This window comes from Cuculus canorus, chromosome 22 (assembly GCF_017976375.1).
Source record: "Cuculus canorus isolate bCucCan1 chromosome 22, bCucCan1.pri, whole genome shotgun sequence".
In the NCBI taxonomy this organism is placed as follows: Eukaryota; Metazoa; Chordata; class Aves; order Cuculiformes; family Cuculidae; genus Cuculus; species Cuculus canorus.
In genome coordinates, this window is record NC_071422.1 from 8,458,609 (window position 1) to 8,485,234 (window position 26,626).

Consider the following 26,626-nt stretch of genomic DNA (forward strand, 5'->3'; position numbering starts at 1 on the left):
CTGACAATCACTTCTCCTGTGTGAGGGATAACAGTAGAGGAAAAGCAACAATTTTTGCAAGAGCATGGATTAAAATTCCTGCTGTTCACATTTTCTCATCAAATGCGGTTTTAGATCCAGCACGCGCACACAAAAAGGCACAAGTAACAAATTCTCAAGAAAGGTTTGTTTCTCATCAGGTGGGAAAAGTTGGCAGCTACTTCTTCAATGGCAGAAAAAGGAAAGGATTCATGTGGCCTTGGCCCAGGGCTACGTGCAATTCTACTTCTATTTTGAAAATGTAAAGTAAGAGCCTTGGTAAATGCACGTTCCTCTACATTTGGAAAAAATCCATTTCCACTCTAACAAATTAACCTTGTGGGTCAGCGCCTGATGGGCTGTGAAGAAGGCACTTCAGTGGTTCTGGATTTTGATGCTTGAGTTGTCTTTGGCAAGAAACATCCCGATACGTTTACAGGCAGACAACAGCCCATAACTAAGGTCTGTGCTTTCCCAGAAATATTTATTTTAAGGAAAACTGAAATCTTGCCGCTGCTGTTCCTGTTAATATTCGGTTACCAAAATAAAATAAGACGACGCAAAATATTTGTATCAGCACTAGCAATGTCAGTTTTTCAAGTACCTTATATGTTGTTCTCCGAGAAGCAGACTTGGTCTGGCTCCGCAACGCTCCTCCTGTTGCTGTGAGAAGCACCTCCTCCACAGGGCTGCTGAGCTATTCCCATTGGATAGAGTCTCCAAATGAGATCTCAACTTCAAGTGGAACTTTCTTGGCTCATGAGAGACTCTAAAATTTAGAAATTCCAAACCTAAGGACCACATTAAACAAGTAAATGCATTTCGGTGGGTTGTTTGAGAGGGGTTATTGTGCAAAACAGGACAAAATCAGTCCCTGTGCATGAGAAAACCAGTCTGTCCCACCACTGCTGGGCTGCCTGCACAGACTCGCAGGCAGGGTTTCTGAGTAGCATACTGCAACATCTTGAAAATTCTGATTAAGCTACTCGAGACACCGCTGCATTTTTCCCTACTCTTAAATTCCATGACCTGTTCCCAGCGGTTGAAGAACCCTTGAGTCCTGTTGACATGAACTCCTGAGCAGAGCACGCTCTGATACACCAGGGACTGTACTGATTGCCTGAAGTCAGCAAAGTCACACAGAACAAATACCTGCAGATGGTTCTTTCCAACGGGAAGTTTTCAGGAGATGAAATAATTCAGGCATGGATCTGAAAAAACACATAGGAAGTTAGATGAAAAGTGATGCTACTTAATTGAATTGCCAGGTGAATTTGAACTGCAGAGGAATGAATCCAGCGGTATTAAAGCCCAAAACTGCAAATGCATTTTCTGGTTTATATTAAACAACCCCAGTGGTTTGTCGTCTTTATTTCCCACTACTGGAATTGCTTGGTAATAGCTTGGTAATAGGTAATACTGGTTGGCAATAAATTAAATTCTATGGAGTTCCCCAACTTCAGACTTTTGAGTCAAAATCAGTCACTCTGTGGAAGAACACAAAAGTTATATTTTTGCCTAAATACCCTTCCAGTCTCCTACGATTTGTGACCTGGGGACTCCTGGAGACCCAGGACACTTCCACATGTAGCTCACCAGCCTCTCTGGTGACCATGTCCAGTACCTCCTTGTCGCGCTCACGCATTTGACATCGACCCCCTGCAGCAAGCGGCTCAGCGATGACGACATCACGCACAGCACAGGCTCATGTGCTTTGGCCCTGCCACCTCCCACCTCCATTTGCTTGCACCTTCCTCCAGTGCTGGAACAAGCAGGTAACCATCAGTCCCTACCGATTGTCTCATGATTTTACACATCTCCTGCCACGTTTTCCCCTGGTTTGGGTCTCTCTCGCTCTATAGACGTGGGTACAAAGCTGTGCCAGACATTTATTGGTTCTTTTCTCCCTCTTTGCCCCACTGCGGGTCCCTGTACACACTCTGAAGGCAGTGACCGGGGCTGTGGCAGCATTCATAGAATCACAGAAGAGTTTGGGTTGGAAGGAACCTCAAAGCCCATCCAGTTCCACCCCCTTGCCATGGGCAGGGACACCTCCCACGGGATCAGGTTGCTCCAAGCCCCATCCAACCTGGCCTTGCCGTTAATGACTCGGAGAGCAGTGAGAAGCCTGGCGCTGGCACTGCTTGCACTACCTTTCCAGGGGAACAAGGAGGACAAGGATGCTAACGGGCCTCTGGGCTGACTTTGGAATCTGCCCTGCTAACACACTCTTCAGACTTTGATGGAAGAGCAAGATCAGTGACACGAAACTTGCGGGTGACGCTGCTCAGAGGGTGGGCACGGGCTGGGAACGGCTGGAAGAGGCCGGTCACTTGCAGGCACATCAGACTGAAATTTTCTGTTGATAATTCACACCATTGCCCAGTGGAATGAAAAAGATTCATGAGAAATACTGTGCAAATTCCCCCCACTTCCACGTGGAAAACCAACCCATTTAAGTGGCCCAGGTACAGAGTGGGGTCTGACAGGAGCAGAAGGGCTTTCAGGGAAAGTTTTTAAAGTGTGGCCTGTGTTTGAAAGGGGACAGAATCTACAAAACTATGGATGTTTATTAAAAAGGGGGAACTGAGCTGGTGAAAAATATTGTTACAATAGAGGAGGAGGCCACCGAGATGATCCGAGGGCTGGAGCACCTCTTGTATGAGGACAGGCTGAGAGAGTTGGGGCTGTTGAGCCTGGAGAAGAGAAGGGAGACCTTAGAGCAGCTTCCAGGACTGAAAGGGGCTCCAGGAAAGCTGGGAAGGGGCTCTGGATAAGGGAGTGCAGGGACAGGACAAGGGAAACGGTTTTGAGCTGAAAGAGGGGAGATTGAGAACTTAGGCAGAAATGTTTTGATGTGAGGGTGGGGAGGTCCTGGCCCAGGGTGCCCAGAGCAGTGGTGCTGCCCCATCCCTGGAGGGGTTCCAGGCCAGGTTGGATGGGGCTTGGAGCCCCTGATCCCGTGGGAGGTGTCCCTGCCCATGGCAGGGGTGGAACTGGATGGGCTTTGAGGTCCCTTTCAACTCAAACTATTCTATGGCTGTAGAAATGGATATAAATTGAATATGCATACGATATACTGGAAGAACGCTGTACTGGAGAAAGGCAGGTAAATTATTTCAAGATGGAATGTAGTAAGTTTACGGAAGGGAAGGATAAAAGGACGCAAAGGATCGGTTATGGCAGAACAGCGCCCACGAGAAGACAAATATTTATGATAAACAACTGGGGCGTCAAGAGCAAAGCCAAGGCTGTGGCGGTGAGAAGAGGGAGAAGAAGGGAACAGAACTTGGAGAGGGAGAAGGCGAGAGGCTGAGGTGCTGGATTGCAGTGGTTTGTCAGAAAATGAGGGATATGGACAGAAAAATAAAGATATTGCATCTCCTCCTGAGGCGGCTGTGGGCGTGTTAGGGGAGGATTTGGGTCACCGGGGCCGGTGCTGCCCATGGGGCAGCGAGGGGACAGCGAGGGGCTGCGAGGGGCTCTGAGGGGGCAGAGAGGAGGCAGAGGGTGGGCTGCGAGGGGCCCCGAGGGGCAGAGAAGGCCTGTGAGGGGGCTGCGAGGGGCACCAAGGGGGCTGTAAGGGGCTGCGAGGGGCTCTGAGGGGCTGTAAAGGGGCAGCGAGGGGGCACGGCGCTCCCCCCGCCTCCGGGCGTCGCGGGGCGTGGGAACGGGCGATCGGGGCGTGGGAACGGGCGCGGGCGGCGGGGCGCGGGGCGAGCAGGCGCGGCAGCCGCGGGTGCGTTGCCCCTTTAACTGTGTCCCCAGCCCTCGGGCGTCTCTGTCCAACGCCCACGTCAGCAAATACCTTTTGTTTCCCTCCCGTGCGGGCGGCGGGACCCGGGGCTGCGGCAGCAGCGAGTCCCCTCCGCACGCCGCGACCCCCGAAGCGGCGCCGGGACCCCGCACCGCGCCCGCTCCGAGGCTCCCACCGGTAAGGGCGGCGGGGACGAGCACCGGGGGCGGCGGGGCGGGCGCCGGGCTGCGCCGGCGCGGGGCTGCGGGGATGGGCGCGGGGGCTCCGCGGGCTCCGGGGGCTCCGCGGGCTCCGGAGGCTTCGTCCCCGCCGCCGAACCGACCGTTCCGAGCTGCTCGGGCGCCATTTGCAGCCCCGGGCGCGGCAACAAAGGGCTGCGCGGAGCGGGGCGGGCGGCGGGGGCGCTGCCGGCACGGGGAGCGGCGGCTCCGGGCGCAGCGGCAGCCGCGAGGCGGCGAGCCCGGCGGGGCGGGCACCGATCCGGCACTGCACCCCGCACCGATCCGGCACCGCTCCCAGCACCGCTCCGGCACGGCTCCAGCACCGCTCCCCGCACCGATCCGGCACGCTCCCAGCACCGCTCTAGCACGGCCCAGCACCCTCTCGCACCGATCCGGCACGGCTCCAGCACCCTCCCGCACCGCTCCCAATCCTCTCCCCGCACCGCTCCAGCATTGCTCCCTCACGGCTTCCCGCACTCTCCTGCACCGCTCGGCATCACTCTCCCTGCATGGCTCCCCGCACTGACCCAGCACCGCTCCTGCACCTCTCCCCGCACGGCTCCAGCACTGCTCCCCACACTTCTCCCCACACCGTTCCCTGTCCCGCACCCTCCCGCACCACTCTCCCCGCGCGGCTCCGTGCAAAGCTACGTGCACGGCTCCCTGCACCGTTCCCCGCATCACTCCTGCACTGTTCGCTGCATCGCTCCCACACCACTCCTGCAAAGTTCCCTGCACCCTCCTGCATGGCTCCCCGCACCTCTCCCCACACTGCACCGGCACCACTCCCCGCACCCTCCTGCACTGCTCCCCGCGCCCTCCCACACCGCTCTCCCTATACCGCTCCCATATGGCTTCCTGCACCATTCCTGCACCCTCCTGAATCCTCCTGCACCACTCTCCCCACATCACTCCCGCACGGCTCCTGCACCTCTCCCCGCACGCCCGGCTTGATTGTGGTGCTTTCGGCAGGGCCAGAGCACCCGACGCGGGGTCTCTGTGGTTGCACATCCAGTCTCTGGCTGCAGGCACTTCTCCTGGTCGAGTGCTTCCTCCCGCTTTCCTTCTCGAAAAAGGTTGTGCCCATTGCCATGGAAATGCATCCGTAGGCTCCAACAAACGCCATCGCTTATAAAGCTGCCTCTAAAATTGTTTCTGGCAGCCCTGGCCCAGCTGCGCAGCACAGGAGCCGAGAGTGATGATTTTATTCTTTATTTTTTCAGAGGAGGCTTTGCCTCATCCTCTCGGGGATGGAGATTTCTTCCCACCAGTTCCACCTCTTGCAGCAGCTGAATGAGCAGCGCAGGCAGGACCTGTTCTGCGACTGCAGCATCCTGGTGGAGGACAAGGTCTTCAAGGCGCATCGCAATGTGCTCTTCGCCAGCAGCGGCTACTTCAAAATGCTGCTGTCGCAGAGCTCCAAGGAGGCGACCCAGCCCACCACCGCCACTTTCCAGGCGTTCTCTCCAGACACGTTTACAGTTATTCTCGACTTTGTGTATTCGGGGAAGCTGTCCCTCACTGGGCAGAATGTGATCGAGGTCATGTCGGCTGCCAGCTACCTGCAGATGACCGATGTTATCAGCGTCTGTAAAACCTTCATCAAGTCCTCGCTGGACATCAGTGAGAAGGAGAAGGATCGCTATTTCAGCCTGTCGGACAAAGACGCTGGCTCAAACGGCGTGGAGCGGCCCTGCGTGTACAGTGCTGGCTGGAGGGCAGAGAGCAGCCCCCCACACGCGCACGTAAGCCCGGACCCAGGGACGTGTATGATGGGTGGAAACTCTTGGAGCAATTTCAGCTACTATCCGCCATCTCAAAGGAGTGCCCAGCAGCAGCTGCCCAAACATGAGCAGAGGCAGGATTCCATAAAGAAATCCCGGCACCTGGGGCTGCAGCAGCCTTCTGACGTTCCTCACTATAAGTCCAGTAAGCTGGAGGACAGGGCTGCCGAGCCCGCTGGGCATGTAGCTCCAGCCGAGGAGCAAGTTCCCATCGAAGCAGAAGTTGAATCTCCTCATGTGGGATACCAGTACGGGCAGGGTGCTGACGTGATGCCGAGGAGCTTGGCTGTGTCACAGCAGGAACACGAGTCGCCCCGCTCCTCCAGTAAGTCGAAGGCCTCGAAGGGAGACGAACAGTATGGGAACATGCCCACCATCCTGGGCGTCATGGGAAGCTGGGCTGAAGGTAAGAGCTGGCTCCGATGCTGTCAGTGCATGGTCACCTGTTCCTCCTGCCCCTGAGGAAATGCACTTTACTGAACAAGCGTGCAGTTGCCAAAACACATCCTTAGTGTCCTGGGGTGTGACTTTGGAAGTTTAAGTATTGTTTTTTAATAATCATGATTGATTTATGATTCCCTCGTGGCAGGGGGGTTGGAACTGGATGATCTTTAAGGTCCCTTCCAACCCAAACTATTCTGTGATTCTGTGATTCTGTGATTCTATTAAAACTAGCCTTACAGAATACAGGATCCTCAGTGTCTCTGCAGCTTCCTCTGACAAATTGAAGTTGTGATCCTTCAGGGTATTTTTAAGCTTGTTCTAATACAGCTAAGAATCCACTCCTTTTGCTTCCTTGTGCTCTGTAGTGTACTGGGAAACACAAAAGCTCAGTGCTGGAAAAGACCTATGATCCTAATTTCTTTAATAAAAGTGATTTGCTGCTCTGCCCCTCAAATGACTTTTCCTCGAGCGTTCCATGACCAGACGTGTTATGACTTTAATATTTTTAATCACATTGTTTTCTACCAGATGATCTGTCCAGGATGAGGTTCAAGTGCCCATTCTGCACTCACGTGGTGAAAAGAAAAGCGGACCTAAAGCGTCACCTTCGCTGTCACACTGGCGAGCGCCCGTACCCATGTGAGGCGTGTGGCAAGAGGTTTAGCAGGCTGGATCACCTCAGTAGCCATTTCCGAACAGTAGGTGTTTTCAGTAACCACACAAGTTGTTTCATGCGTAGCTTTGCCTCGGTGTAGTTAAGCACAGTACAGTTGTATCTGGCTGAGTCCCGTAAGGAAAAAGGAACAGGAAATTAATCTGGTTTGAAGCATGATTTGTATGAATGGGGGATGAATTTCGTTGTTAATTGCTGGCTTTCAAAGGCTGTGCTCTGTGCAAGCCCTGTACAGCTCGAGTGGGCGATTACAGCACCCGTGGTTGTTCCATTTTTAATGTTTGACTGTCTCTCATGAGTTATCGCCACCGCTTGATGCTACACCAGCCCTACTTGCTGTCATCTTAAAAAGCACTTCTTTGTGGATACCTGATTGAATCTATTCCTTTTGCTTTTCCCAGATTCACCAGGCTTGCAAGCCCATCTGCAGGAAGTGTAAGCGCCACGTGACGGAGCTGACGGGCCAAGTGGTCCAGGAAGGGACGAGGAGGTACAGACTGTGTAATGAGTGTCTGGCGGAAGCTGGCATAGACAGTATTCGCATTGACTTGGAGGCTGAAGCACCCCTGGAATTCCCACAGGATGGGGAGAAGGATTCTCGGTGGCACTACGGGGAAGACAACAAATCTGATGTGGAGATTGTGGAGGATGGGTCGACCGACTTGGTCATCCAGCAGGTTGATGACAGTGAGGATGAAGCAGACGAAAAGGATGTAAAGCCCAATATTAGGTAGTTGCAAGATGAGAATTGGGAATCCCATGTCAGAGGGAGAATGTACTGTCCTGACCGTAAGCCCTCCACCAGCCGTTGTTACCGTACAGACACACCGATTTCTCTTGAACAGGTTGACTTGCATGTGTTCATGAAGAAGCCACTGGGTCCACTCGAGTTTTGTTATCAGGATGCCCACACTTTGCTTCATTAGAAATAATCCATCCTTAAAGGAAATAATGGAAGAACAAGGAAACTCAAGTACCACATGGATAGCAGACAATGGACCACTTCTCAAAACCACTGTCAAGGGAGTGAGGTCTGAATACTTAAAAAACAAGTCACACAACACTGTATATTGCCTGCTTTTTAACCTTGTAGAGATGTGGGCTTTGTTTATTGCCAGGTGATACCACATACCAAGTATAAATACCCCACACACCAGAGAGGAGGGAAAACCTCTCTTCAGCATTCAGAAATGAAGATCATCTTCCATGAAGTGTCATGAACTCTTCATTGTATGATAAGGAAAAAAGGCAGCTAATTAAGAAAAAGCATCTAAAAATGTTTTAGCACATTTGTCTGGAAAAGCACTTCCTTGTCAGATTTATTAGAATAAGGAGAGTCTTTACCAGATTGTTCACTTGAGACAAGCTTCTATACAAGAAAATGAACACAGAGATGCTACTACTAGTCAACCCACCAGAGACAGAGTGATAACAAGTCCGGATCATTAACTGATGCCAGTAGATGTTGTATTCCTTCTGAAAACTGGGAACTCAGACTGGGCTATGTTTTAATATGCACCAGTAAAATACTCTTTTGGTTTTTAAACCTCTTGGAAGTGCCCGGCTGAGGTGACTGGTAGCCCTGCACCCACGGGATTGCTAGCGGCGGCGGCCGCTCTGTGCCATGTGAAGGAAACGAACCTTACAAGGTCACTTTTGGTGTTGTTATCCCTTTATCCCCTGTTCTGTTTGCTAGCAGCACTGGCAGAGCAAGGCATACAGTCTAGAATCCATATCATTAGCAGTGGGACTGATGGGATCTTGCATCTGAAATCAGTGACTGCTCCTGTTTGTATTGACCTGCACTGAGTTCATCCTGGTGAGTTTTATAATGGAGTCGTTATCAATTCACATATTCTCAAAGTCATTCCAACACCCAGAGAACATCCTTTAACCTTTTTCAGTCTGTTGTACACCAGTGAGAAGACGATGTGCTGGGAGCCCTAGGCCTCGTGTTTGTCACTTCACTCACAGTCAGACTACGTCACCAGCACCGCATGTGGGTGAGGGCAGAGCGCGTTCCTGGGGTGTGTGTGCGCCACGTTTCCTTGGACAGACCTGGGTATTCCTGTGGTCACTGAACTCCATGGGTTTGGGCTTGAGCTTAGAAAACTCTTTTTTTTGTCTTTTTTTTACCCCTTGGTAAGCATGTGTGGCTGAGACCCGGGGTTACCACAGAGCAACCCCATATATACGCAATGTAATCTCTTCTCCAAGAGATACTTTTTATGTTTATCTGTGTAAAACCTGTATATCTGTGTCCTCATTCCCAGAGAGAGCAGCATTTTCATGCCAGGTTTCTTGTGGCAGCTCAGGTGCGTCCTGCCCTGTTCACAGTGTGAGCACTGAGCACCCTTCCCTGCGGCCATGCCGGGCTGTCACAGCCCACTTGTGTGTTCCAAGGAGATGCAAAGTGTTTTATTGCTCCTACAATAACTGTCATCCATTGGCTTCGACTTGGGAAGGGAATGGAAGGAGAGGACTCAAAAAACTTTCTGCTGGCCCACAGGAAAACATCTTTTCCAGTGAAGACTTGCACTTGCCTTGATTTTCTGTTACATCTTGGCCAGCAGTCCTCCGAACGGACCTGATGTGGGAACAGCCAGTGGATTCCTTGGAGCTCATTACTCTGAAAATGCCTATTATTAAATGGCTAAGAAATATTCCCAAGAAACCTTAACTGAATCAAATACAGAACAAAGAAATATAAAAAGGAATATGGAATGACTTTGATCCCATTTCAAGAGAAAATGCTTACTGCAATCAAATTGAATAGTTTTCCGTTTCCCTTTGCATTAAACAGTATGCTCATTAAAGTCTGGGTTTTGGTGCCTGCTGTCCTGGAATGTTGAGTGCTGGGATCAGTCTGTGTGTGTGTTTGGGGGTGGATTAAGGTGAGAGGACAATAAATTGTCACTCCAGGCCTGCAATCTCCACTTCCAGCTGTGCAGGTGAGACTGCTCTGTGCTTCTGTGTACCCGGGGGGTGTTCTTGGAAGCAAAGGGATTTGGAGATCGATACTCATTCTCTTTAGATGCTGTAAATCTGAGAATGCTGAGCACCAGATGCTTCAGAAAAAGATGTGAAGTGGCTTTAATGGGCACGTGGAACCATCTATCCATGTGAGGACACTTACTTGTTAAACACGGGCAGATTAACTGTTGATCTGCCTGGCAGACAAGGGGGTTTACTGGTTTTACACGTTATTATTCTCAGTAGCGTAAGTAGGTATCTGTAGTCATTTTTAAAGTATCTTGTTAAACTTGGAGTTTCAGCTCAAAACTGCAATTCTCAGAGGCCGATTCTGGTTTGTATTTTAAAAACGTTACCATTTTACATTTGTTGCCTTAATTTCTGTTGTTGCTTCCTTATTTTTGTATTGCAAGACAAGATAAATGTTAAGTGCCTTCTATTTTCTACGTCCTTCATTTTACATCGCCAGTCATATATTTTGCTTATTTTTCTGTAAATGGAAGCAATCCTCTGTTTCCTTCCCATCTCCCGGCATTGCCTCTGGTGACTCTTGTCTCCATAGTTCTGTTAGGATCACACTCCTCATCAGCAGAAATAACTCTTACTTTCTTTTCAAGGAGGAAAGTAAAGAGCACACAGGGTTATTCCCACAGGATTTAATAACTGCTGTGAATGTGTTGCTTCCAGAATGGTGCCAGGTCACAAGCAGAACCCCTGGTTCTTTCAACACCAGAGCAGGCTGTACAGAACTGGGGTGACTTCTGATAAGAGCAATCCATCCATCTTCTGTTTCTGTCCTGCCTCTGTGCATCCAGTTGCAGTCTGAGAGGTTTAACTCGTAGTGCGGTGTTGGGATGGGCTGTTCGGAAAGCAGCTTTGGAGATGGCCGTCCTTGAAGGTGTTCAAGGCTTGGACAGACAAAGCTGTGGCTGATCTGATCTGGGTCCCAGCTGCCTTCCTGTGGCAGCTGGGACTGGAGACATTCACAGCTCCCCTGTGACCAACAGTTCCATCATTCCTCTCAAATTGGTGTTTGCTTTTTTATTTGTTTTATTTTTTCCTGGTACTTTGTTTGTGTTGCTCTGGATGCTCTTAAATATTTATTAATGCATGCCTTAATGATTCCCTGGTTTTCAGTGCCCCATTCTATTGCCGTTTGCTTTTCCATTCCCCATTTCATCCAACTAAGGAGGGATGGCTCACTCCTCTGTCTCTCCCTTGTCCCTTGTCACTGCCTCCCTTTGCTTGGGTTTACCATTGTGTTCACAAAACCACAGTCAGGTGAAGACATGGATTCGTGGCCCTCTGTTTAGTCTTTCACCTCTTGCTGTCCTTTCATAGGTTGAAACACTGAATTAAAGACCATTCCTCTTCAGCCCCTTTCAGGTATTTCTTACTGAATTCTGCCTGCCACATAACCCTCACTTCTTGACTTTTCCAGAACATCTCAGGAAGTCAGAAATCAATTAGAAGGCCACTGTTAGTTGGAATGCAACATGTAACGAGACTGAAATAGAAGGAAATTTATCTCATTCTAGCCAAAAGGTTGAATTTTGAAGAAAAGTATCTTATCCAGTCCTTGCGTCCAGACTTTCAGTGTACTTTTCCTGTTAGGTATAAATCTGAACCACCAGTCTGTGTGTCTGCTCAGTGACGGGTATAATTCGATAAGCGACTAAGAAAAGCCGATAATAGCATTTAGTTAAGAAATATTTGCAATGTTATTTAACTTAAAAAACCTCCCGCACTGCAGTTAGCATAACCTTTCATCATATTAACTCTTGAAATGCAAAGAGAGGCATCTTATGTGAAACATCAAGAATTTGAAACATAATAGCGACACAGAACAAAAAAATCTGGTAAGGAAAATCGTGGAGGAGTGGAAGGAAAAAGATTTCTGTCTCTTGGTTTCGCTGTGGGACTGAATTAAATGCATCGACCCAAAACTTTTTACTGTGAAAATGGGGACCTATTTCCTTCTGCTGGATGGAGCCTTGCTTTGAGGAGAGGACTGGCCCCAATGAGCTGCAGAGGCTCCTTCTCGATATCTGTCCGTGATGGCGATAAACAGATTGGAAGCGTCTCACCTTCCAATGGGCACAAGGCTGGAAGTGTCTAACACCCCAGCAGCCACTCTGATTACTTTCTCCCCCACAGGAGGGGCAGAAAAGACAACTTGTTGTATTGCCTTCCTCTCAAGTCATAGAATAGTTTGGGTTTGAAGGGACCTTAAAGCCCATCCAGTTCCGACCCACCTGCCATGGGCAGGGACACCTCCCACTGGATCAGGCTGCCCATCCAACCTGGCCTTGAACACCTCCAGGGATGGGGCAGCCACAGCTTCCCTGGGCAACCTGGACCAGTGTCTGGACCAGAATAAGAAATTCTCCTTATGTCCAGTCTAAATCTGCCCCTCTCCAGTTTATACCCATTGCCCCTCGTCCTGTCACCACAAGCCTTTGTGAACAGCCCCTCTCCAGCTTTCCTGTAGCCCCTTCAGGTGCTGGAAGGTCGCTAAAAGGTCTCCTTGGAGCCTTCTCTTCTCCAGGCTGAACAACCCCAACTCTCAGCCTGTCCTTGTATGGGAGGTTCTCCAGCCCTCGGATCATCCTTGTAGCCTCCTCTGGACCCGTCCCAACAGCTCCATCTCCTTCTTATGCTGAGGATTCCAGAAGCGGACACAACACTACAGATGATGTCTCACAAGAGAGGAACAGAGGGGCAGAATCCCCTCTCTCCCTGCTGCCCACGCCGCTCTGGATGCACCCCAGGATTATTTCTTTCGAACACAGGACTGTCCTGGTGCAGAAACGCTGCTGTATCGAGTCGGGTGCCGTTTCCTACGGCACACGGAGCCCTCCCCGCCCCGGCGGGATGCCCGCCCGGCGGTAACAATAGCCGCGCGCTGCCGGCGGGCGACGGGGCGTGGGAACGGGCGAGCAGGCGCGGCAGCCGCGGGTGCGTTGCCCCTTTAACTGTGTCCCCAGCCCTCGGGCGTCTCTGTCCAACGCCCACGTCAGCAAATACCTTTTGTTTCCCTCCCGTGCGGGCGGCGGGACCCGGGGCTGCGGCAGCAGCGAGTCCCCTCCGCGACCCCAGCGGCTCCCACCGGTAAGGGCGGCGGGGACGGTGCTCCGGGTGCTCCGCGGGGCGGAGGATCTGTGGGCACCGAGGGCTCCGCGGGTAGCGGGGTATCTGCGGGCTCTGGGAGCTCCGCTTTCACCGGCAGCTCCGATTTCACCGAGGGCTCTGCGGGCACCAGGAGCTCCGCGGGTGCGGGGGCTCCGCGGGCACCGGGGGCTCTGCGGGCACCGGCCCCGTGTTCGCCATCCCGCCGAGCGGATCGTTCCCGTGCTGCGCGAGCGCCATTTGCAGCCCCGGCAACAAAGGGGCGGGCGGCGGCGGCCACGAGCGCTGCGGTCGCGGGGAGGCACCGGGCGGCCGCGGGCACCTCGCCCGGCGCGGCGGGGACGGGAGCGCACGCCCCGCTCCCCGCCCCGCGACCCCGGGACCGGGCGGGCAGTGGCGGGGCGTTGGGTCCCAGCCGCCCTTGATGCGATCCAGATGCCTCCGGGCACGCTCGCCTCGCTTGGGGCTGTTCGGTTGCTCCTCTTGAGTGATCCCGGGGACGGATCGGGAACGCGGGCGCGAGTTTCGTGGGTTCGGAAACGGCTCTTCTCTCTGACACGGGGCTCGGCGGCAGCGGTGTGGATGGTCATGATTGCGCTGCCTCTCGCTTTGCAGCAGGTCTCTCACCGTTACTCCCTGCCGGGGATGGAGATATCTTCCCACCAGTTCCACCTCCTGGAGCAGCTGAACGAGCAGCGGAAGCAGGACCTGTTCTGCGACTGCAGCATCCTGGTGGAGGGCAAGGTCTTCAAGGCGCATCGCAATGTGCTCTTCGCCAGCAGCGGCTACTTCAAAATGCTGCTGTCACAGAGCTCCAAGGAGGCGACCCAGCCCACCACCGCCACCTTCGAGGTCTTCTCTCCAGAGACATTCATGGTTATCCTGGACTTTGTCTATTCCGGCACGCTGTCCCTCACCGGGCAGAATGTGATCGAGGTCATGTCAGCTGCCAGCTACCTGCAGATGACTGATATCCTTAATGTCTGTAAAACCTTCATTAAGTCCTCGCTGGATATTAATGAAAAGGAGAAGGATCATTACCTCAGCTTGTCGGACAAAAGTACCAACAATGAACCTGCCCGTCCATCTCTGTATCGGTCAAGAAGGAAAGCAAAGAGCAACCCACGGCGTTCCTACTCGGTCCCAGATGAAAAGAGTGAAGCGGTGAATGAGAATTCCTGGAGTAGCTATGGCAGCTACCTGTCCTCAGAGGTGATCCTCCAGCGGGCAGAAGCCCAGCTCTTGAAAAAAGGAAGGAAACAGGGCACGACGAGGAAGCGCCGGAGGCACCTGGGCCTGTCACAAAGCCGGGACTTGGGGCAGTGTAAACCCACCAAAGCGGAGCGGGCTGGCGGGACCGGCAGCACCATGGAGCTCAGCCACGTTGCTCGTGCCAAGGAGGAGGGGGAACTTGATGCTGAGAACGATGCTGATCATGATGATTACGGATATAATCCCGGATCGGAAGGGATACCAAAGAGGTGGTCTGTTACTCAGCTGGAGCAAGAACTTTCAGGAACTTCCGAGTTCATGGAATTAAAGGCAGAAGAACTGTACACCTCTATGCCCACAATCTTAGGGGTCATGAGTAGTTGGAATGAAGGTAAAAAGTGCATGTGGTTTTGTAAAGTTTGTGTTTGGAAGGATTTGGATGATCTTTTGGAGAGTATTTGCATGGCTGCATGAAACCCAGTGATGCCTAGACTTGCAGATGATTGATCTGCTTGATAATAGCCCCAACAGAATGGGAGACTTTGCAGCCAGAACAGGGCATGAAAGCTGCAGTCAGAGCTGCTCGACCCAGGGGTTCTGTAAGGTCAAACCAATACACACCAGGCTGTTTGGACCCAGACAGGGTCTAATGTAGCCTCAAGAGCTGTAATTGTCCTGGGGCCCTGAAGGACTGGTTTTCTCTTGTAAGAGCTCCGGTACAGAGCAGTAACAGAGGCATTCAACCTCAATCCATGCTAAGTCCTTCAAGAGAGAGGTCCTCACACTGGTGGGAGGCTGCCTTTCCCTTAAGGTCCATACCAGCCCAAGCTTCAGGAGCGTTGGCCCACAGTGCATAGAGCACCTGAGCTCTTGATGGGCTGACAGCGTGCGCCTGAGGTGGTGAAGTGATGTTAACACGTGCATGCTTATGTGCGGTCCTTTGGAAACTGATGTACCTATATTTTATTATAATGCCATATTTTTAAGACTTTAAACATCCTGGTGTATTACATAGGGGTGCTAAATGTCAAAGACATGAACTGTTAGCTGATGGAATAGGCAGGAATAACTCTGTACTATAGCTGTGTATTTGTTTCTAAATATACCCCAAATAAGAAAGAACACACTATCAAGCGCCCATCTAACCTGTTCAATAGGAAATATTGGGTTTGAGGGATTATATTTGCGGATTTTTCCTATTTAAGATGAAAAATACTCACACTGCTACACAGAGACTGCTGCTGTCTGACATCGTACCTGTTTCTCCAGCAGACAACCTCTCACGGATGCGATTCAAGTGCCCCTTCTGCACACACACGGTGAAGCGCCGAGCAGACCTGAAGCGACACCTTCGCTGTCACACAGGGGAGCGCCCATACCCATGTGAGGTGTGCGGGAAGCGCTTCACCCGACTGGAGCATCTGCGGAACCACTTCCAAACGGTACGGTGTTTTGGTGTGTGCATCAGCCTAGAGACAACCCACAAGATGTCATTGGCACCAGGTGTTCAATCATTTCCAGGTCCAATACCAGCAAAGCTTCCTAGCTGCACATCAATTTTAATTATTGAACTATAAATCAGCAAATTATATTTTAAATTTAATTTTTTTAGAAGGATTTAGTGAATTTTGTTTTTCTAAAGAAGTAAATAAAAGTATTAAATCTGCTTTTGGGTGAGCGCTGATGTTTTCAAACATTAAATCCCTCTAGATACATCAGGCTGGCAAACTGATCTGCAGGAAGTGCAAGCGCCACGTAACTGACCTAACGGGGTGCGTTGTTCAGCAAGGAACACGACGCTACAGACTGTGCCATAAGTGTCTCACAGAAGCTAACTTAGACAGCATCCCTGATGATTTGGATGCAGAACATTCTCCTGTCTCCTCCACGGGAAACAAACATCCCAAATGGGCTTCAGAGGAGGAACAGAAATCAGAGGAAGACACAGTGGAGGAGGAACCATACAATTTGGTTGTCCGACACGGTAATGATGATCCAGATGAGACAGAGGAGAAGGTGAAACCAAATCTTAGGTAGATATATATGTGTATATGTTACTGTTGTATTCAAGATTAAATTACTTGTGTCCTACCAAGTAATGCTGGTTTATTACTTTCATTGAAATGAAATATTGCTAAAATTCTACCACAAGAAGCAAAGTGGGGACTACAAACAAGTTGTTTTGTACTTGTAGACATGCAACAGTGCCACTGCTTCTAAATACCATCCAGACAGCACTGACAATCTGGAAGCTATTTAGAAGAATTATGTTTCATCTAAGGCTTGCTCAGGGCTCCTGTCCATAATGAAAGTGTGAACTCTTTAACAGTTCTACAAGGATTCTACACTATATAACTTTGAAAAAACAAATACTGATAATTTGCTTTGAAAAAGTCTTAGGAAAGTAAGCAGCCAAGAAATGTAAGACATTTTTGTTGACACTGTAATTAATGTGTATATACACTGCAGAAACACCCTAAGAAAGGAGGAAACTAGAACTCTGAAGAACCTCTTTACGAGAGCTTTGTTTTCTGGCTGAGCTCACTGCTTCTTGTAGTTCAAAAAGCATGGCTAGTTTTAAAGGCTACACCCAGCCGTACAGAGTAAGGTAATGGAACAGTGTCTGTAGCACACTTGGATAGCGTGAGTTTGCCTTTTCAGGTTTGCAATGGTTTTGTACTGTGAATTTTAAAGAAAGGTGCACTGACATGGTTGCAAGGAAATAAAAGTGCAATCGCTGGAGGTACAGTTGTCAGGTTTTTTCCCTTTTTCTTCAGGACTGGTGCAAATTTTGCTTAAACTCCTGTCTATTCTATGCTAAGATCATCAAGAGGACAAGTCCCTTTTGTTTCAGTGGGACATTTGTGACTTAGATAATGAAGCTACTTCAGAAAGCCTTTCTTTCTCCTATAAATATAGGATGCTCAGTGGCTGCTGGACAGTCAGCATAAAAACATTTGTTAGTATGGACAATTTCCCTTAGAGATTAAGCAAACTTTGTAATTCTGGAGTCTTGTCAGCTTTTTTAGTAGTCATATTTTTTCCCCAGTCATACGGGTCAGAGAATCTTGCTAGAGAAACTGCAAATGCTTGGGACTAAACTGATAAAAAACAATCTCAGAGAAAACGCGTAGGAGACACTCTACCTGTGAGCAGAGAATAGCATTCACAGCAGGTGCTCTTGATAAAGAGCCACTGTTTGCTCTCATGTCTCACTTTATGCTGTGTTTCCTTTCCTGTCAGCACTATCTGTAGCCTGAGGTCACTGCCCAGCAAGCTGAAACTCCCTGTAGAGGATTTGAGCACAGACGGATCAATTCACATTGAGGTTCTCCCCATCTCCCAGAGTTGCCATTAACTGATGCCTAGGGAAAAGCGAGAAAGGGCAAGTCTGTATAATAATTCATAGAATGGTTTTGATTGGAGAAAACATTTAAGATCACAGAGTCCAACCATCGATCCAGCCCTGCTAAGCCCACCGCCAGACCACATCCCGATGTACGACATCTACTGGTCTTAAACCCCTCCAGGGACAGTGACTCCTCCACCTCCCTGGGCGCTTCTGCCAGTGCTCTTTAATGCCTATTCCTCATGCTCTCCCAAACTCCAGGCATTTTTAGTTTAGGGGATTTTCTTAACCTAGGATTGGTGCATTCAATGACCACAGTGACCTGTCTTTCCCAAGCCCTTCCCTGCTCTGCCCTTGAACTCCTCTGGGCTCTGTGCACCACTAGAATCCTTTGGCCAACGCCGCGGATCCCTGAGCATCGTCTGAGTTGCTGCCACCTCCGGCGCTCTCTCGGGGCTGCACGCGGACTCACCACAGGATTTGCTCAGCTGACAGCGAGAAAGGAAGGGTTTGAGGTCTTGGTGTGTCTCAAATTCACAGTCTCAGTGGCTGCAGGCACAGAGACCAGAGCGGGGCTCCACTAGAGAGTGGCTGCATGCTGAGGCCCGCCAGCTCCGAAACCTAACGGGGTGAAACAAAGAAATTTACACTTAATAGTTTAATTTAACTCTTAAGGCAGGTACACTTTATACAGCTCTGGAGATGACTTTTGTCCTCAGAGTGCTTCTACCCAACAGTGATTTCAGAGAACTCTGTATACACTGAAGTGTCTCATGTTTTTTCCACAAGATGACAAGCACACCTTATTCCTGGGACCCCAGCGTATATCCGGGGGGCAAAAATTAATCCCATCCAGAGACGTTTAAGCTTGGCCATGTCCGAGCAGTTAATTTTAAAGACTCTGAGTGACAAGAAGATCAGGGTCGTTATAGTTAGCAGTCATTAATCTTGTTTTAACACCTTGCAGTTGACGTTCCATTCACGAATCACCATTTCAGGGGTGACTTTAATGCCCATTTTATAACAATTACTGAATAAATATCGAAAACCCCACACAACCAACACTTTCTTCCTTTGTTCCGATCGATTTTCTATCAAGTTCCTGTCACGATTTCCAAAAGCACAGCACTTTGCTGTGTTTCCACAGTATCTCAAGGCACCTCGGCCCTTCTTGCAGTTATATTTCAACCACATTAATTCCTTTTCCCCCACTTTGAGGGCCAGGACTGAAGACCGTGCCTCCCTGTGTCCCATCCTGGTCCATCACACATGGGCAGGTGCCAGAGCCCCAGTGCTACCCCTGAGGAGAGTGAGAAAAAACCAAACAAACCAGGAGTGTGAAAAAAAACCCAAACCCAGAGCGTGAAAATCACTTATTTTTGTACAAAAACATACAACAGCATCATCACTTACAAAGCATCTGCTCACCTTAGAGGAGAGCAAAGCACAAATGCACACAAAAATCCACATACAAATGCATCCATCATGAGTTCAAGCTTTATTTCAGCATTGAAGCTTCCTGAAAAAATAAGAGGGATTTTATCCCTCACTTGTCACAATGAGGAGATAAAACCAGATCTATTTAAGATGATTTTAGAAGAAGATGAAGGTGAGACTTGCCCTCCAGAGTCACAGCCCTCACACCCAAATAGCCAAGGTGGTAACACACACCAGCTCCCTGGCCGCTTAAACAAAATGCACTTTTGATTTGAAGGAAGGGATAAAGCGTTATGTTAAGGGAATTAATTAGCTTAAGCAATTTTAAGAATAAAATCTTGCCCAGCTTGCAGTTAGAAAGAACATAACAGGCGTTTAGCCTGTTTAGTAGTTGAAAAAGGGAACATATCAAGTATTGAAAGGAGAGTCCCACAGCAGGAACAGAGGACAGACCTGAGCTGCCAAGAAGACACAATGAGGAAGGACATAACATAAAAATCAGCAGGGGCTTCTGAAGACACAAAGAAACTGTGATGTGCATACAAGAGTGGGTGATAAACTATAAGTTGTTCCTGGAAAAACAATGGACATGTAACATGTTTTAGGGACTCTATATGACTATGTATGTGTAACTAGTATAAAAGTCATGTAACCAGTCTCAATAGTTAACACACTAGGGGGATTACCCCATATGTACCCCAGTGCCATTTATTAAAGGAAAATATGCTAAATAATCAAATTGGCATCGATTATTGAGTTTGGCTTTTCATAGCATCAGACTGCTCTTGAGTAATTCTCATTTGGAGAGCTGAAGCCTCTCTGAGAATTAATTGATGAGTTTTGATGGTTTGTATGTTTAATTATCTTGTCATATAAATCTGTCTTGTATCAAGAGATAATATGCAGACAATCTCCAGACAGGGATAAATAACCTGAAAGAATGAACACTCTCTTAGAGTTGCAAGAATTGATTGATATGCTTAGTTGTCTTATAAGATGGAGCTGTTTTAGGTCAGGAGATAACCTGAACGGAGTCTCCAGACATGGCCAGAGAACCTAAAAAAATAAACATTCTTTAGGGACTTACATGGTTCTTTGTCTAAAGTTAGTATATTTACCTACTGCTTTTGTAAGATGGGATGCCATCCAAAAACAAAAGGGCATCCAATTCAGTGCTGAATCGTAAAATAAAAATATTATTGCCTTTGCTTTGATGACTCTGTCCTTTTCAATATTTTACCAGTGAATAAGTGTTTCCCACACCCATGATCCTTTTCCAGTTAAGGACCGTCAGTGCTGTCCTTCCTAAGGGAGGACGGGGATGGGGAAGCCGATCCAAATTGTCCACTTTTTAGAAGAAATCAGTTTTCACAAGATACAGTTGGGAGAGAAACTGCAGGGAATCGGGAGCCTCCCCTTCCATGGATTCCAGCCACATGGCCAGATGCTAGGATTCCACGTGGGAATTCATTCCCAGCAGCTCAGCACCACCTGCTGGGGTGACTTCCTAAACGACGTCCAGAAGAGCTGGTGCCTGGGTTGGGGCTGGGCGTACTTCCCTGGGAGTCCTTTGAACAGTCAGGAATCTTCCACATTAACCCAACCCACTGCAGGTATTTTGACGTTTACACAGTGTGGAAGAGGAGGGATGTCCCCTTGGAATTACAATGCTCAAACCATGCGGACACCATCTTCCACCATCCTACACAGCGATGGTACTTTAGCCAGCAGTTCCACTCATTTCTCTGTTAAGTTCATAACACCTGATGCAGGTACCAGCCTTAAAAACCAGCATTCCTGAGATAACTCCAGCCCCTACAGCTCTTTTCCTTCTTCACACACCCCCAAAACCCCAACCAGTTCTATTTTTTCCTGGCACACAGGTACTTTTGTCTCCCCATCCTCAAGCCAAACCAGAGGCTGACATTCCCCACGATCATTCTCTTCTACTTATAACTGTAATTGGCCAATTCCTTAGTTACTTTTCAAGGGACTTTTGCCAGCCAATGCTGAGTATCCACTTGAACACACTCTTCTTGCTTTAAATATCAATGATGACAAAGACTTCTGGCTTTTCATCTTCACAGATCTGCATGGCGGAGTAAGTTATGGCCTTGACCTCTGTGCCCTGGGGAGAAAAGACACAAGAAAGTCACAAGAGTGGATTTTCTAACTGACACACCTTGGAGCAGCTCATGGTAACACACAGCACTAGTCACCTTCTAGAAATGCTATCCAGTTTAACATTTTTTCCTCCTGAAAAAGCTGTAACACTGTTCTGGTGAATAAGAAAGCAGGCAGCCTAAGAGCAAGGACTGGGCCAGGCCAAACAATGTGTAACTCATTCTGCCCTTATTTTTTCACCTCTCCAATACTACAAGTCCCTCCTCTTACCCTGGCAGAGCACCACTATTTGCTGCGCTAATACTGACACCACTAGAGGGCTGGTGGAGAGATGAGCTTTTGCGTCAGGCAATTCTATAGGGGGAAACAAAAAGGCGATAACTAAGCAAATAGCCATGAACACAGTGTGAACACCCAAACCACATCCCGACTCTGAACACAGATCCGCTGGCTGCGTTACCAGCATCACAAAAAGGAACATGAACGCATCAGATGCTTGGGTCAACACTTTCAGGAATGCATTCCCAAAAATCAGCCAGGAAGTGAGACCTTAAGTTTAGTGCCTGTGATTCTACTGGAACTCCTGAGAGCTCAGAGGTCCCATGTAAAAGACACCATCCCACCCTACCCTGAAAGGCTTAAGTACAGATGAGCCACTGCTTACCTGGGGGTGCTTGGCTAAAGAGAACTCTTCTCCCCACCTTTAAAAGCAAAAAGAAAACACATGGTTAGAATTCGGGTAATATTTATCAATGTTATAACTCGTTTCAGAGGTGAGCATATGGCAGCGAGAGTTTCATTCAAAGCCTCAAAGGAAGACAAAAAGGCAGCCCACAAAGTGTGAGTGAACTCCAGCACAGCACTGGTGTTCCTGAGTAGGGATGCTGAAGGTAAAAGATACTTTTCAGTACAAATATTAATTCTCAATGATCGTTTAAGCTCACCCAATCGATCTGATTTTGAATTGCACTCGGTCAATGTGAAGCACTTTCACTTCCTGCAGAGAAAGCAAGAGGAGAAACACGTCAGTAATGTCTTCTGTCATCAGGCAGGAATTCTACACAAGTCCCCTCTACAGGGGTTATATCCCACCGTTTTGACAGAATCAAAACCCAGAGAATTGGAGCAGCCTCAAGGAAACAGACTGCTGCTTGGAACACAAAGCAGCAAAGCTGCCCCTACTGTGTAACAGCAGCTTCTAACTGGGGTTTGTGGTAACGAAGGATAACTGTTTCTCAAGTCTTTCTGCCCTGGTATTTTCAGCTTTCCATGCGTTGTGCTTAAGTGATTTGTCCTGTCCCTTTGTTTCCTTAAAGTAACATTGCACTCAGCATTGACATTATCAGAGAGCAGCCTTGACCTACAAATTGAAAGAGATCAAAACAGAGCACTTACCCTGGGTATAAAGAACTCATTAGCGCTGAATTTATACAGCCACTCATCCAGGAAGTGGAAGAGAAGAGACAACATGTCATGTCCTGCATGGGTGGAGCAGAGAACACAGTCAGTTGGCTCAGCAAGAACATTCAAACGTTCTGAAGCATACATCAAGTGTACAGCTTCTGCACCACTAGAAGATGCAGATTAGTGATGCCTAATTAGATTTTAATTAACTGCAACAACACTACCTGTAAACATTCAAAATGCTGGTACCCTCCTTCCTCAGGGTTCACGCAGTTCCCGATACAGAAAGCAGATGCAGCCTTACCTTCTGCCTCCACCTCCACGGTATCCAGAGGCTCCACGGTTTCTATATCCGTCATGTAGCCAAACATGGCCATGACGCACTGCTCAAACGCCTCTTCCAAAGTGTCCCCCCAGGCATGGAGCCTAAAAAGACATGGGATAATTTACCAGGCCGTACTGAAAGAAAGAAAGAAAATCCTTAAGTGTTATGCAGGTAAGGAATGTGAACACAGGAATTAATGCAGTGGAAGAGAAAAACCAAAAGTATTTGCTTTTCTATACCCATGCATTTAGGCAGTTACAGAGCTTTTCCTTCTTGTGATTTGTGAGAAGAGTTTCTTGGGAGAATATGGAAAATAAGTTTTACCAGACAAGAAAAGTCTTTCCTCACATAGTGAATTGATGTCTGTAAAAATGAACTACCCAGGAGAAACTTGACTTAAAAGGAAGAGATTACAAGGAGAGTCCAAAAGACATTTACAAATAACAGAGGCTGAATCAGTAGCACCATAAGTATATTGCATCAGGAATGAAACCAAATGTGATTCTCTAGTCTCCCAAGAGCAGAAACAAAATTGGCCAATAAACTCCCTGGTGCATGACATTTCATAGCTCCATGAGGTGCTCATCTGCCACGCATTCTTCAATGGAGTCTGGATTTAGAGCAGTGTAAGGAATGATCCATTTTCATATGCAGAAACCCCGGCTGCCCACACTTACTGCACATCTGCGGTGTGATCCAGATCTGAGGGGAAGGGAAGAGAAAAGACATGACATCACCACACACATTTAAAAATGAGGATTTAAAAAAAAGAAAATCGGATGTCGTTGTTACAACAAGAACTTTTTGCATTAATTTTCAGACACGAAACAGTGGTCATCTTTTTCTGTACATTAGAAAAGATTAGCACAGGCAGAACCCTGGACTATTTCTGCCAAGCAGAAAACCAGTGTTCAGTGTGATGATGTCAGTGCCCTCTGTGTACAGCACCGTGTGCAAAGAGCAGCTCTTGTAGGGCAACCGGCTTCTGCAAGTTAACTGCAATAAAAAAAAACCCTTTAACCAGGAGTAAAGAGCTTTTGCTGAAGCCTGCAGGACTGAAACTTATTCATGCAGAGGACAAGATTTACAAACATTTCCAGCTCTGTGAACAAGTATTCCTGTCCACACCCAAAACCACCCATTGTGTAAAAAAAAGGATATAATACAAACTAGAAGGCAGGATTTAACCCCAAGCACGTATCAAGATTTACAAGAACATGACTTATATTCATTTAGAGGAATGAATGAAAGAAAGGCAAACTTGTCCCTGGCTGGCAGAGAGCTAACTTGGGATGTAAAAGCAATGCCATGCCATCATCACTGTAACTGACTGTTCTGATGCTGTTTAGATCGTTCCCACGCTATTAATGGATTCTCACCAATGGTCTCTAAAGCAAACAAACTCCAGTGGACGTAAAAGAAGGATAAAATTTCTTCCAGTTATGGAAACAGCATGACTATTGCAACATGTCACTGTATTTCTGCACTACTACCAAGTAAAGATCTGAACACATCCTAAAAATACGTATTCTAGCAGAGCAACAGACACCGTCCCTGCAGACAGACAATGGCTCTGACAGAACTGTTGGACATGGATGGGCCTCCTGCGAGCACCTGAAGCCCTTAGGCTGCCACCTGCTTGCTTGACTCAGAAGACATTCCAGGGATGGGGAACATGAGAGACAGAGATTTCCCAAGTAATACCCACAGGAGAAAAAACACCCTGCAGAACAGCAACACACTCTTGAATACCAGTTCCTGCGAGAAGCAGGAAACGTCCTTCCTTGCTAAGAAACAGCTTGAAAGGGGAAAGTTTTCAAAGTGTGACTTAACCAATTTATTTCTACTGTGATTTCTTTAGCACCCGTAACAAGAAAGACATTTATCCATGACAAAGAAAACTGCAGATAGCTCATCTCCATTAATTCATCTACAGATGCGTCCCACAGCCTCAGTGCTCACAACACTGGTGTATGAAGAGACCCCACACAGTAAAAAGATTATCCTGCATATCCTGCTGCCTTACAGCCCCTCCCACCCCTCCCAACTGCCCTGTCCGGACAGCATTAAAAGCACTCACATTCGTATTTCTTGTTGAGCGGTGGGTACTTGGCTTTGACAGCCTTCTGCTCTGCCGTCAGGTTGTAGTCCCTGTCGTCAGCTGCCATGGCTGCTGGAGCAATGCTCACTCACTTCCTGGTAGTGGGAAGCATGGTCACCTCTGGAGCACCTCTGCCCTGCCCACTTCCCTGTGATGCTGCAGGAGAAAAGGGAGAATCACTTCGGTAAGGCTCAGGAATTCAACACAAGATACTAAGAGCACATCATTTAAGTTGTTTTCTATCAAAACTGTCACTGGGAGATGGGGAAGTTTGGGCTCAATCCTGCATCCCTTGCCTCATCAGCTGATACGAGTTACATTCAGCCACCGAAGCCAAGGAATGGCTGTCCTTGCAGAAAGCGGGGACTTCGGCCTCCTCTGGGAAGAACCAGGTTTCTTCCTCCTTGTTTTGTACAACACCAAGCATTTCATTCACCCCCAAATAATACAATACCAAAAGAATGAAACATAACGACCCAGCTGATACATAGGTACCATCGTAGGGGGGTTGCAACTAGATGATCTTTAAGGTCCCTTCTAACCCAAACTATTCCATGATTATAGAGCAAGCTGGAATTTGCACTGCCTGCACACCCTGAGATGTGACAGGAGGGAAGATCTGGAGACTCAGACGAGATTTTTCTTTCGAGAAAAAAGACTATCTTTCTCTAGGACAGGGATTGCACTTTTGGCTTTGATCCTAAAAACACCTGCACGCCAAGTATGACCTGGTAGAGGCTTTCCTGTGTTTCTTTTCTGGCAGAATGTATCTTTTTAAAGCCAGAACTGTATCAAATCCCTATTTAAAAGTTTAATTCCCTGACCAAATCTTTGTGGTTGCTCAGCTTTATTTGTCAATCTCACACACGCAAATTGTCAAACCCGATTAACTTCAGGCTAATTATTTTTCCACAGACAGGACCTCTCCAGACTTCCAGTTGGAATAAGGATTTTCATTCTTTCTTAATATTTTTTATGCATTAAACATAAGTCCAAGACTGCCCTAAGTAATGCAAATGATGGATTTATAGGTGCGTGCAAGATCGTCAAGACCTGCTTCAAACGGGAGCCCTTCCTGCTGCCCGGCTCAGGCACAAACACCGCATTTCCAGCTTCTGTGTCCAGGGAAGGTGCCCAAGGCTGTTGCAAAATGCCTGAGGCAGAGCAGCTCGCCTTCCCGTGAGGATCAAACCCAAGAGGGAGACACTTGGACTTTGCAGCCGCGCGATGCTCACACCCAGCGTAGATCCCTCAGACCTGCGCACCTAGCAGGGCTTCCCCGCCGCCCTGATGAGAGAAAAAGGCAAATTATTAGCGATGCAGACACTCAGTAACCACAGCGCAGGCTCGGGGCGCTCCGAGCCCTCTGGGAGCCCTGGGTGCGGGAAGATAAGCGGGCTCCAGACACATACACGCACCGTTCCCGGCCTCCCTGGGCAGAAGAACGCGGGGCTGCCCGCGGAGGCGACGTTGATGGCGAGGCGCTGCCGCTTTAAGAGGCGCTGGAGTGCCGCTCCGCCCTCCCCTTCCCCTCGGCAAAATGGCGGCTGCCCCCTCACACCCCTCCCGCCTTCCACCTCCCGCCTTCCTCCCACGTGACCGCCTCCCGCCCCATGTGACCGCGGCGCGCTCTCCCCCACCCAAGTCCCGCCCCTCGCCTCTCCCCATTGGTTGT

At 48.8% G+C, this 26,626-nt stretch overlaps 3 protein-coding genes and 1 long non-coding RNA gene across 11 annotated transcripts; 2 read left to right on the top strand and 2 right to left on the bottom strand.

Annotated features, from left to right (window-relative positions):
• Positions 1-37: 37 nt before the first annotated feature.
• LOC128854311 (uncharacterized) lies at positions 38-3,960 on the bottom strand. The gene is made up of 3 exons (XR_008453344.1): positions 3,827-3,960; positions 1,171-1,229; positions 38-787 (listed from the first exon to the last, which is right to left on the bottom strand). It is a non-coding gene; the product is annotated as an uncharacterized LOC128854311 (long non-coding RNA).
• ZBTB8A (zinc finger and BTB domain containing 8A) lies at positions 3,751-12,870 on the top strand. Of its 2 annotated transcripts, none has more exons than XM_054086650.1 (4): positions 3,751-3,952; positions 5,220-6,186; positions 6,753-6,922; positions 7,299-12,870. In XM_054086650.1, exons 2-4 carry the CDS (start codon positions 5,247-5,249, stop codon positions 7,629-7,631), a joined length of 1,443 nt encoding a protein of 480 aa, XP_053942625.1. In that variant the 5' UTR covers positions 3,751-3,952; positions 5,220-5,246; the 3' UTR covers positions 7,632-12,870. The 2 variants fall into 2 exon arrangements, with proteins under 2 accessions (XP_053942625.1, XP_053942624.1); XM_054086649.1 differs by lacking the exon at positions 3,751-3,952 and adding an exon at positions 4,324-5,072.
• On the top strand, positions 12,802-20,191 carry LOC104060118 (zinc finger and BTB domain-containing protein 8A). 3 transcript variants are annotated; one of them, XM_054086652.1, is made up of 4 exons: positions 12,913-12,981; positions 13,615-14,602; positions 15,481-15,653; positions 15,922-20,191. In XM_054086652.1, the coding sequence occupies exons 2-4, from the start codon at positions 13,645-13,647 to the stop codon at positions 16,246-16,248; spliced, it is 1,458 nt and encodes a 485-aa protein (XP_053942627.1). In that variant the 5' UTR covers positions 12,913-12,981; positions 13,615-13,644; the 3' UTR covers positions 16,249-20,191. The 3 variants fall into 3 exon arrangements, with proteins under 3 accessions (XP_053942626.1, XP_053942627.1, XP_053942628.1); XM_054086653.1 differs by having other exon boundaries at positions 12,914-12,981; positions 13,618-14,602; XM_054086651.1 differs by having other exon boundaries at positions 12,802-14,602.
• Positions 19,082-26,504, bottom strand: ZBTB8OS (zinc finger and BTB domain containing 8 opposite strand). 5 transcript variants are annotated; one of them, XM_054086658.1, is made up of 9 exons: positions 26,364-26,487; positions 26,217-26,238; positions 24,931-25,107; positions 23,528-23,552; positions 22,830-22,951; positions 22,517-22,599; positions 22,066-22,118; positions 21,786-21,822; positions 19,084-21,125 (listed from the first exon to the last, which is right to left on the bottom strand). In XM_054086658.1, exons 3-9 carry the CDS (start codon positions 25,016-25,018, stop codon positions 21,039-21,041), a joined length of 495 nt encoding a protein of 164 aa, XP_053942633.1. In that variant the 5' UTR covers positions 25,019-25,107; positions 26,217-26,238; positions 26,364-26,487; the 3' UTR covers positions 19,084-21,038. The 5 variants fall into 5 exon arrangements, with proteins under 5 accessions (XP_053942635.1, XP_053942633.1, XP_053942634.1 ...); XM_054086659.1 differs by having other exon boundaries at positions 26,370-26,483; XM_054086657.1 differs by having other exon boundaries at positions 19,089-21,125; positions 26,005-26,238; positions 26,364-26,504.
• Between the last annotated feature and the right edge of the window lie 122 nt (positions 26,505-26,626).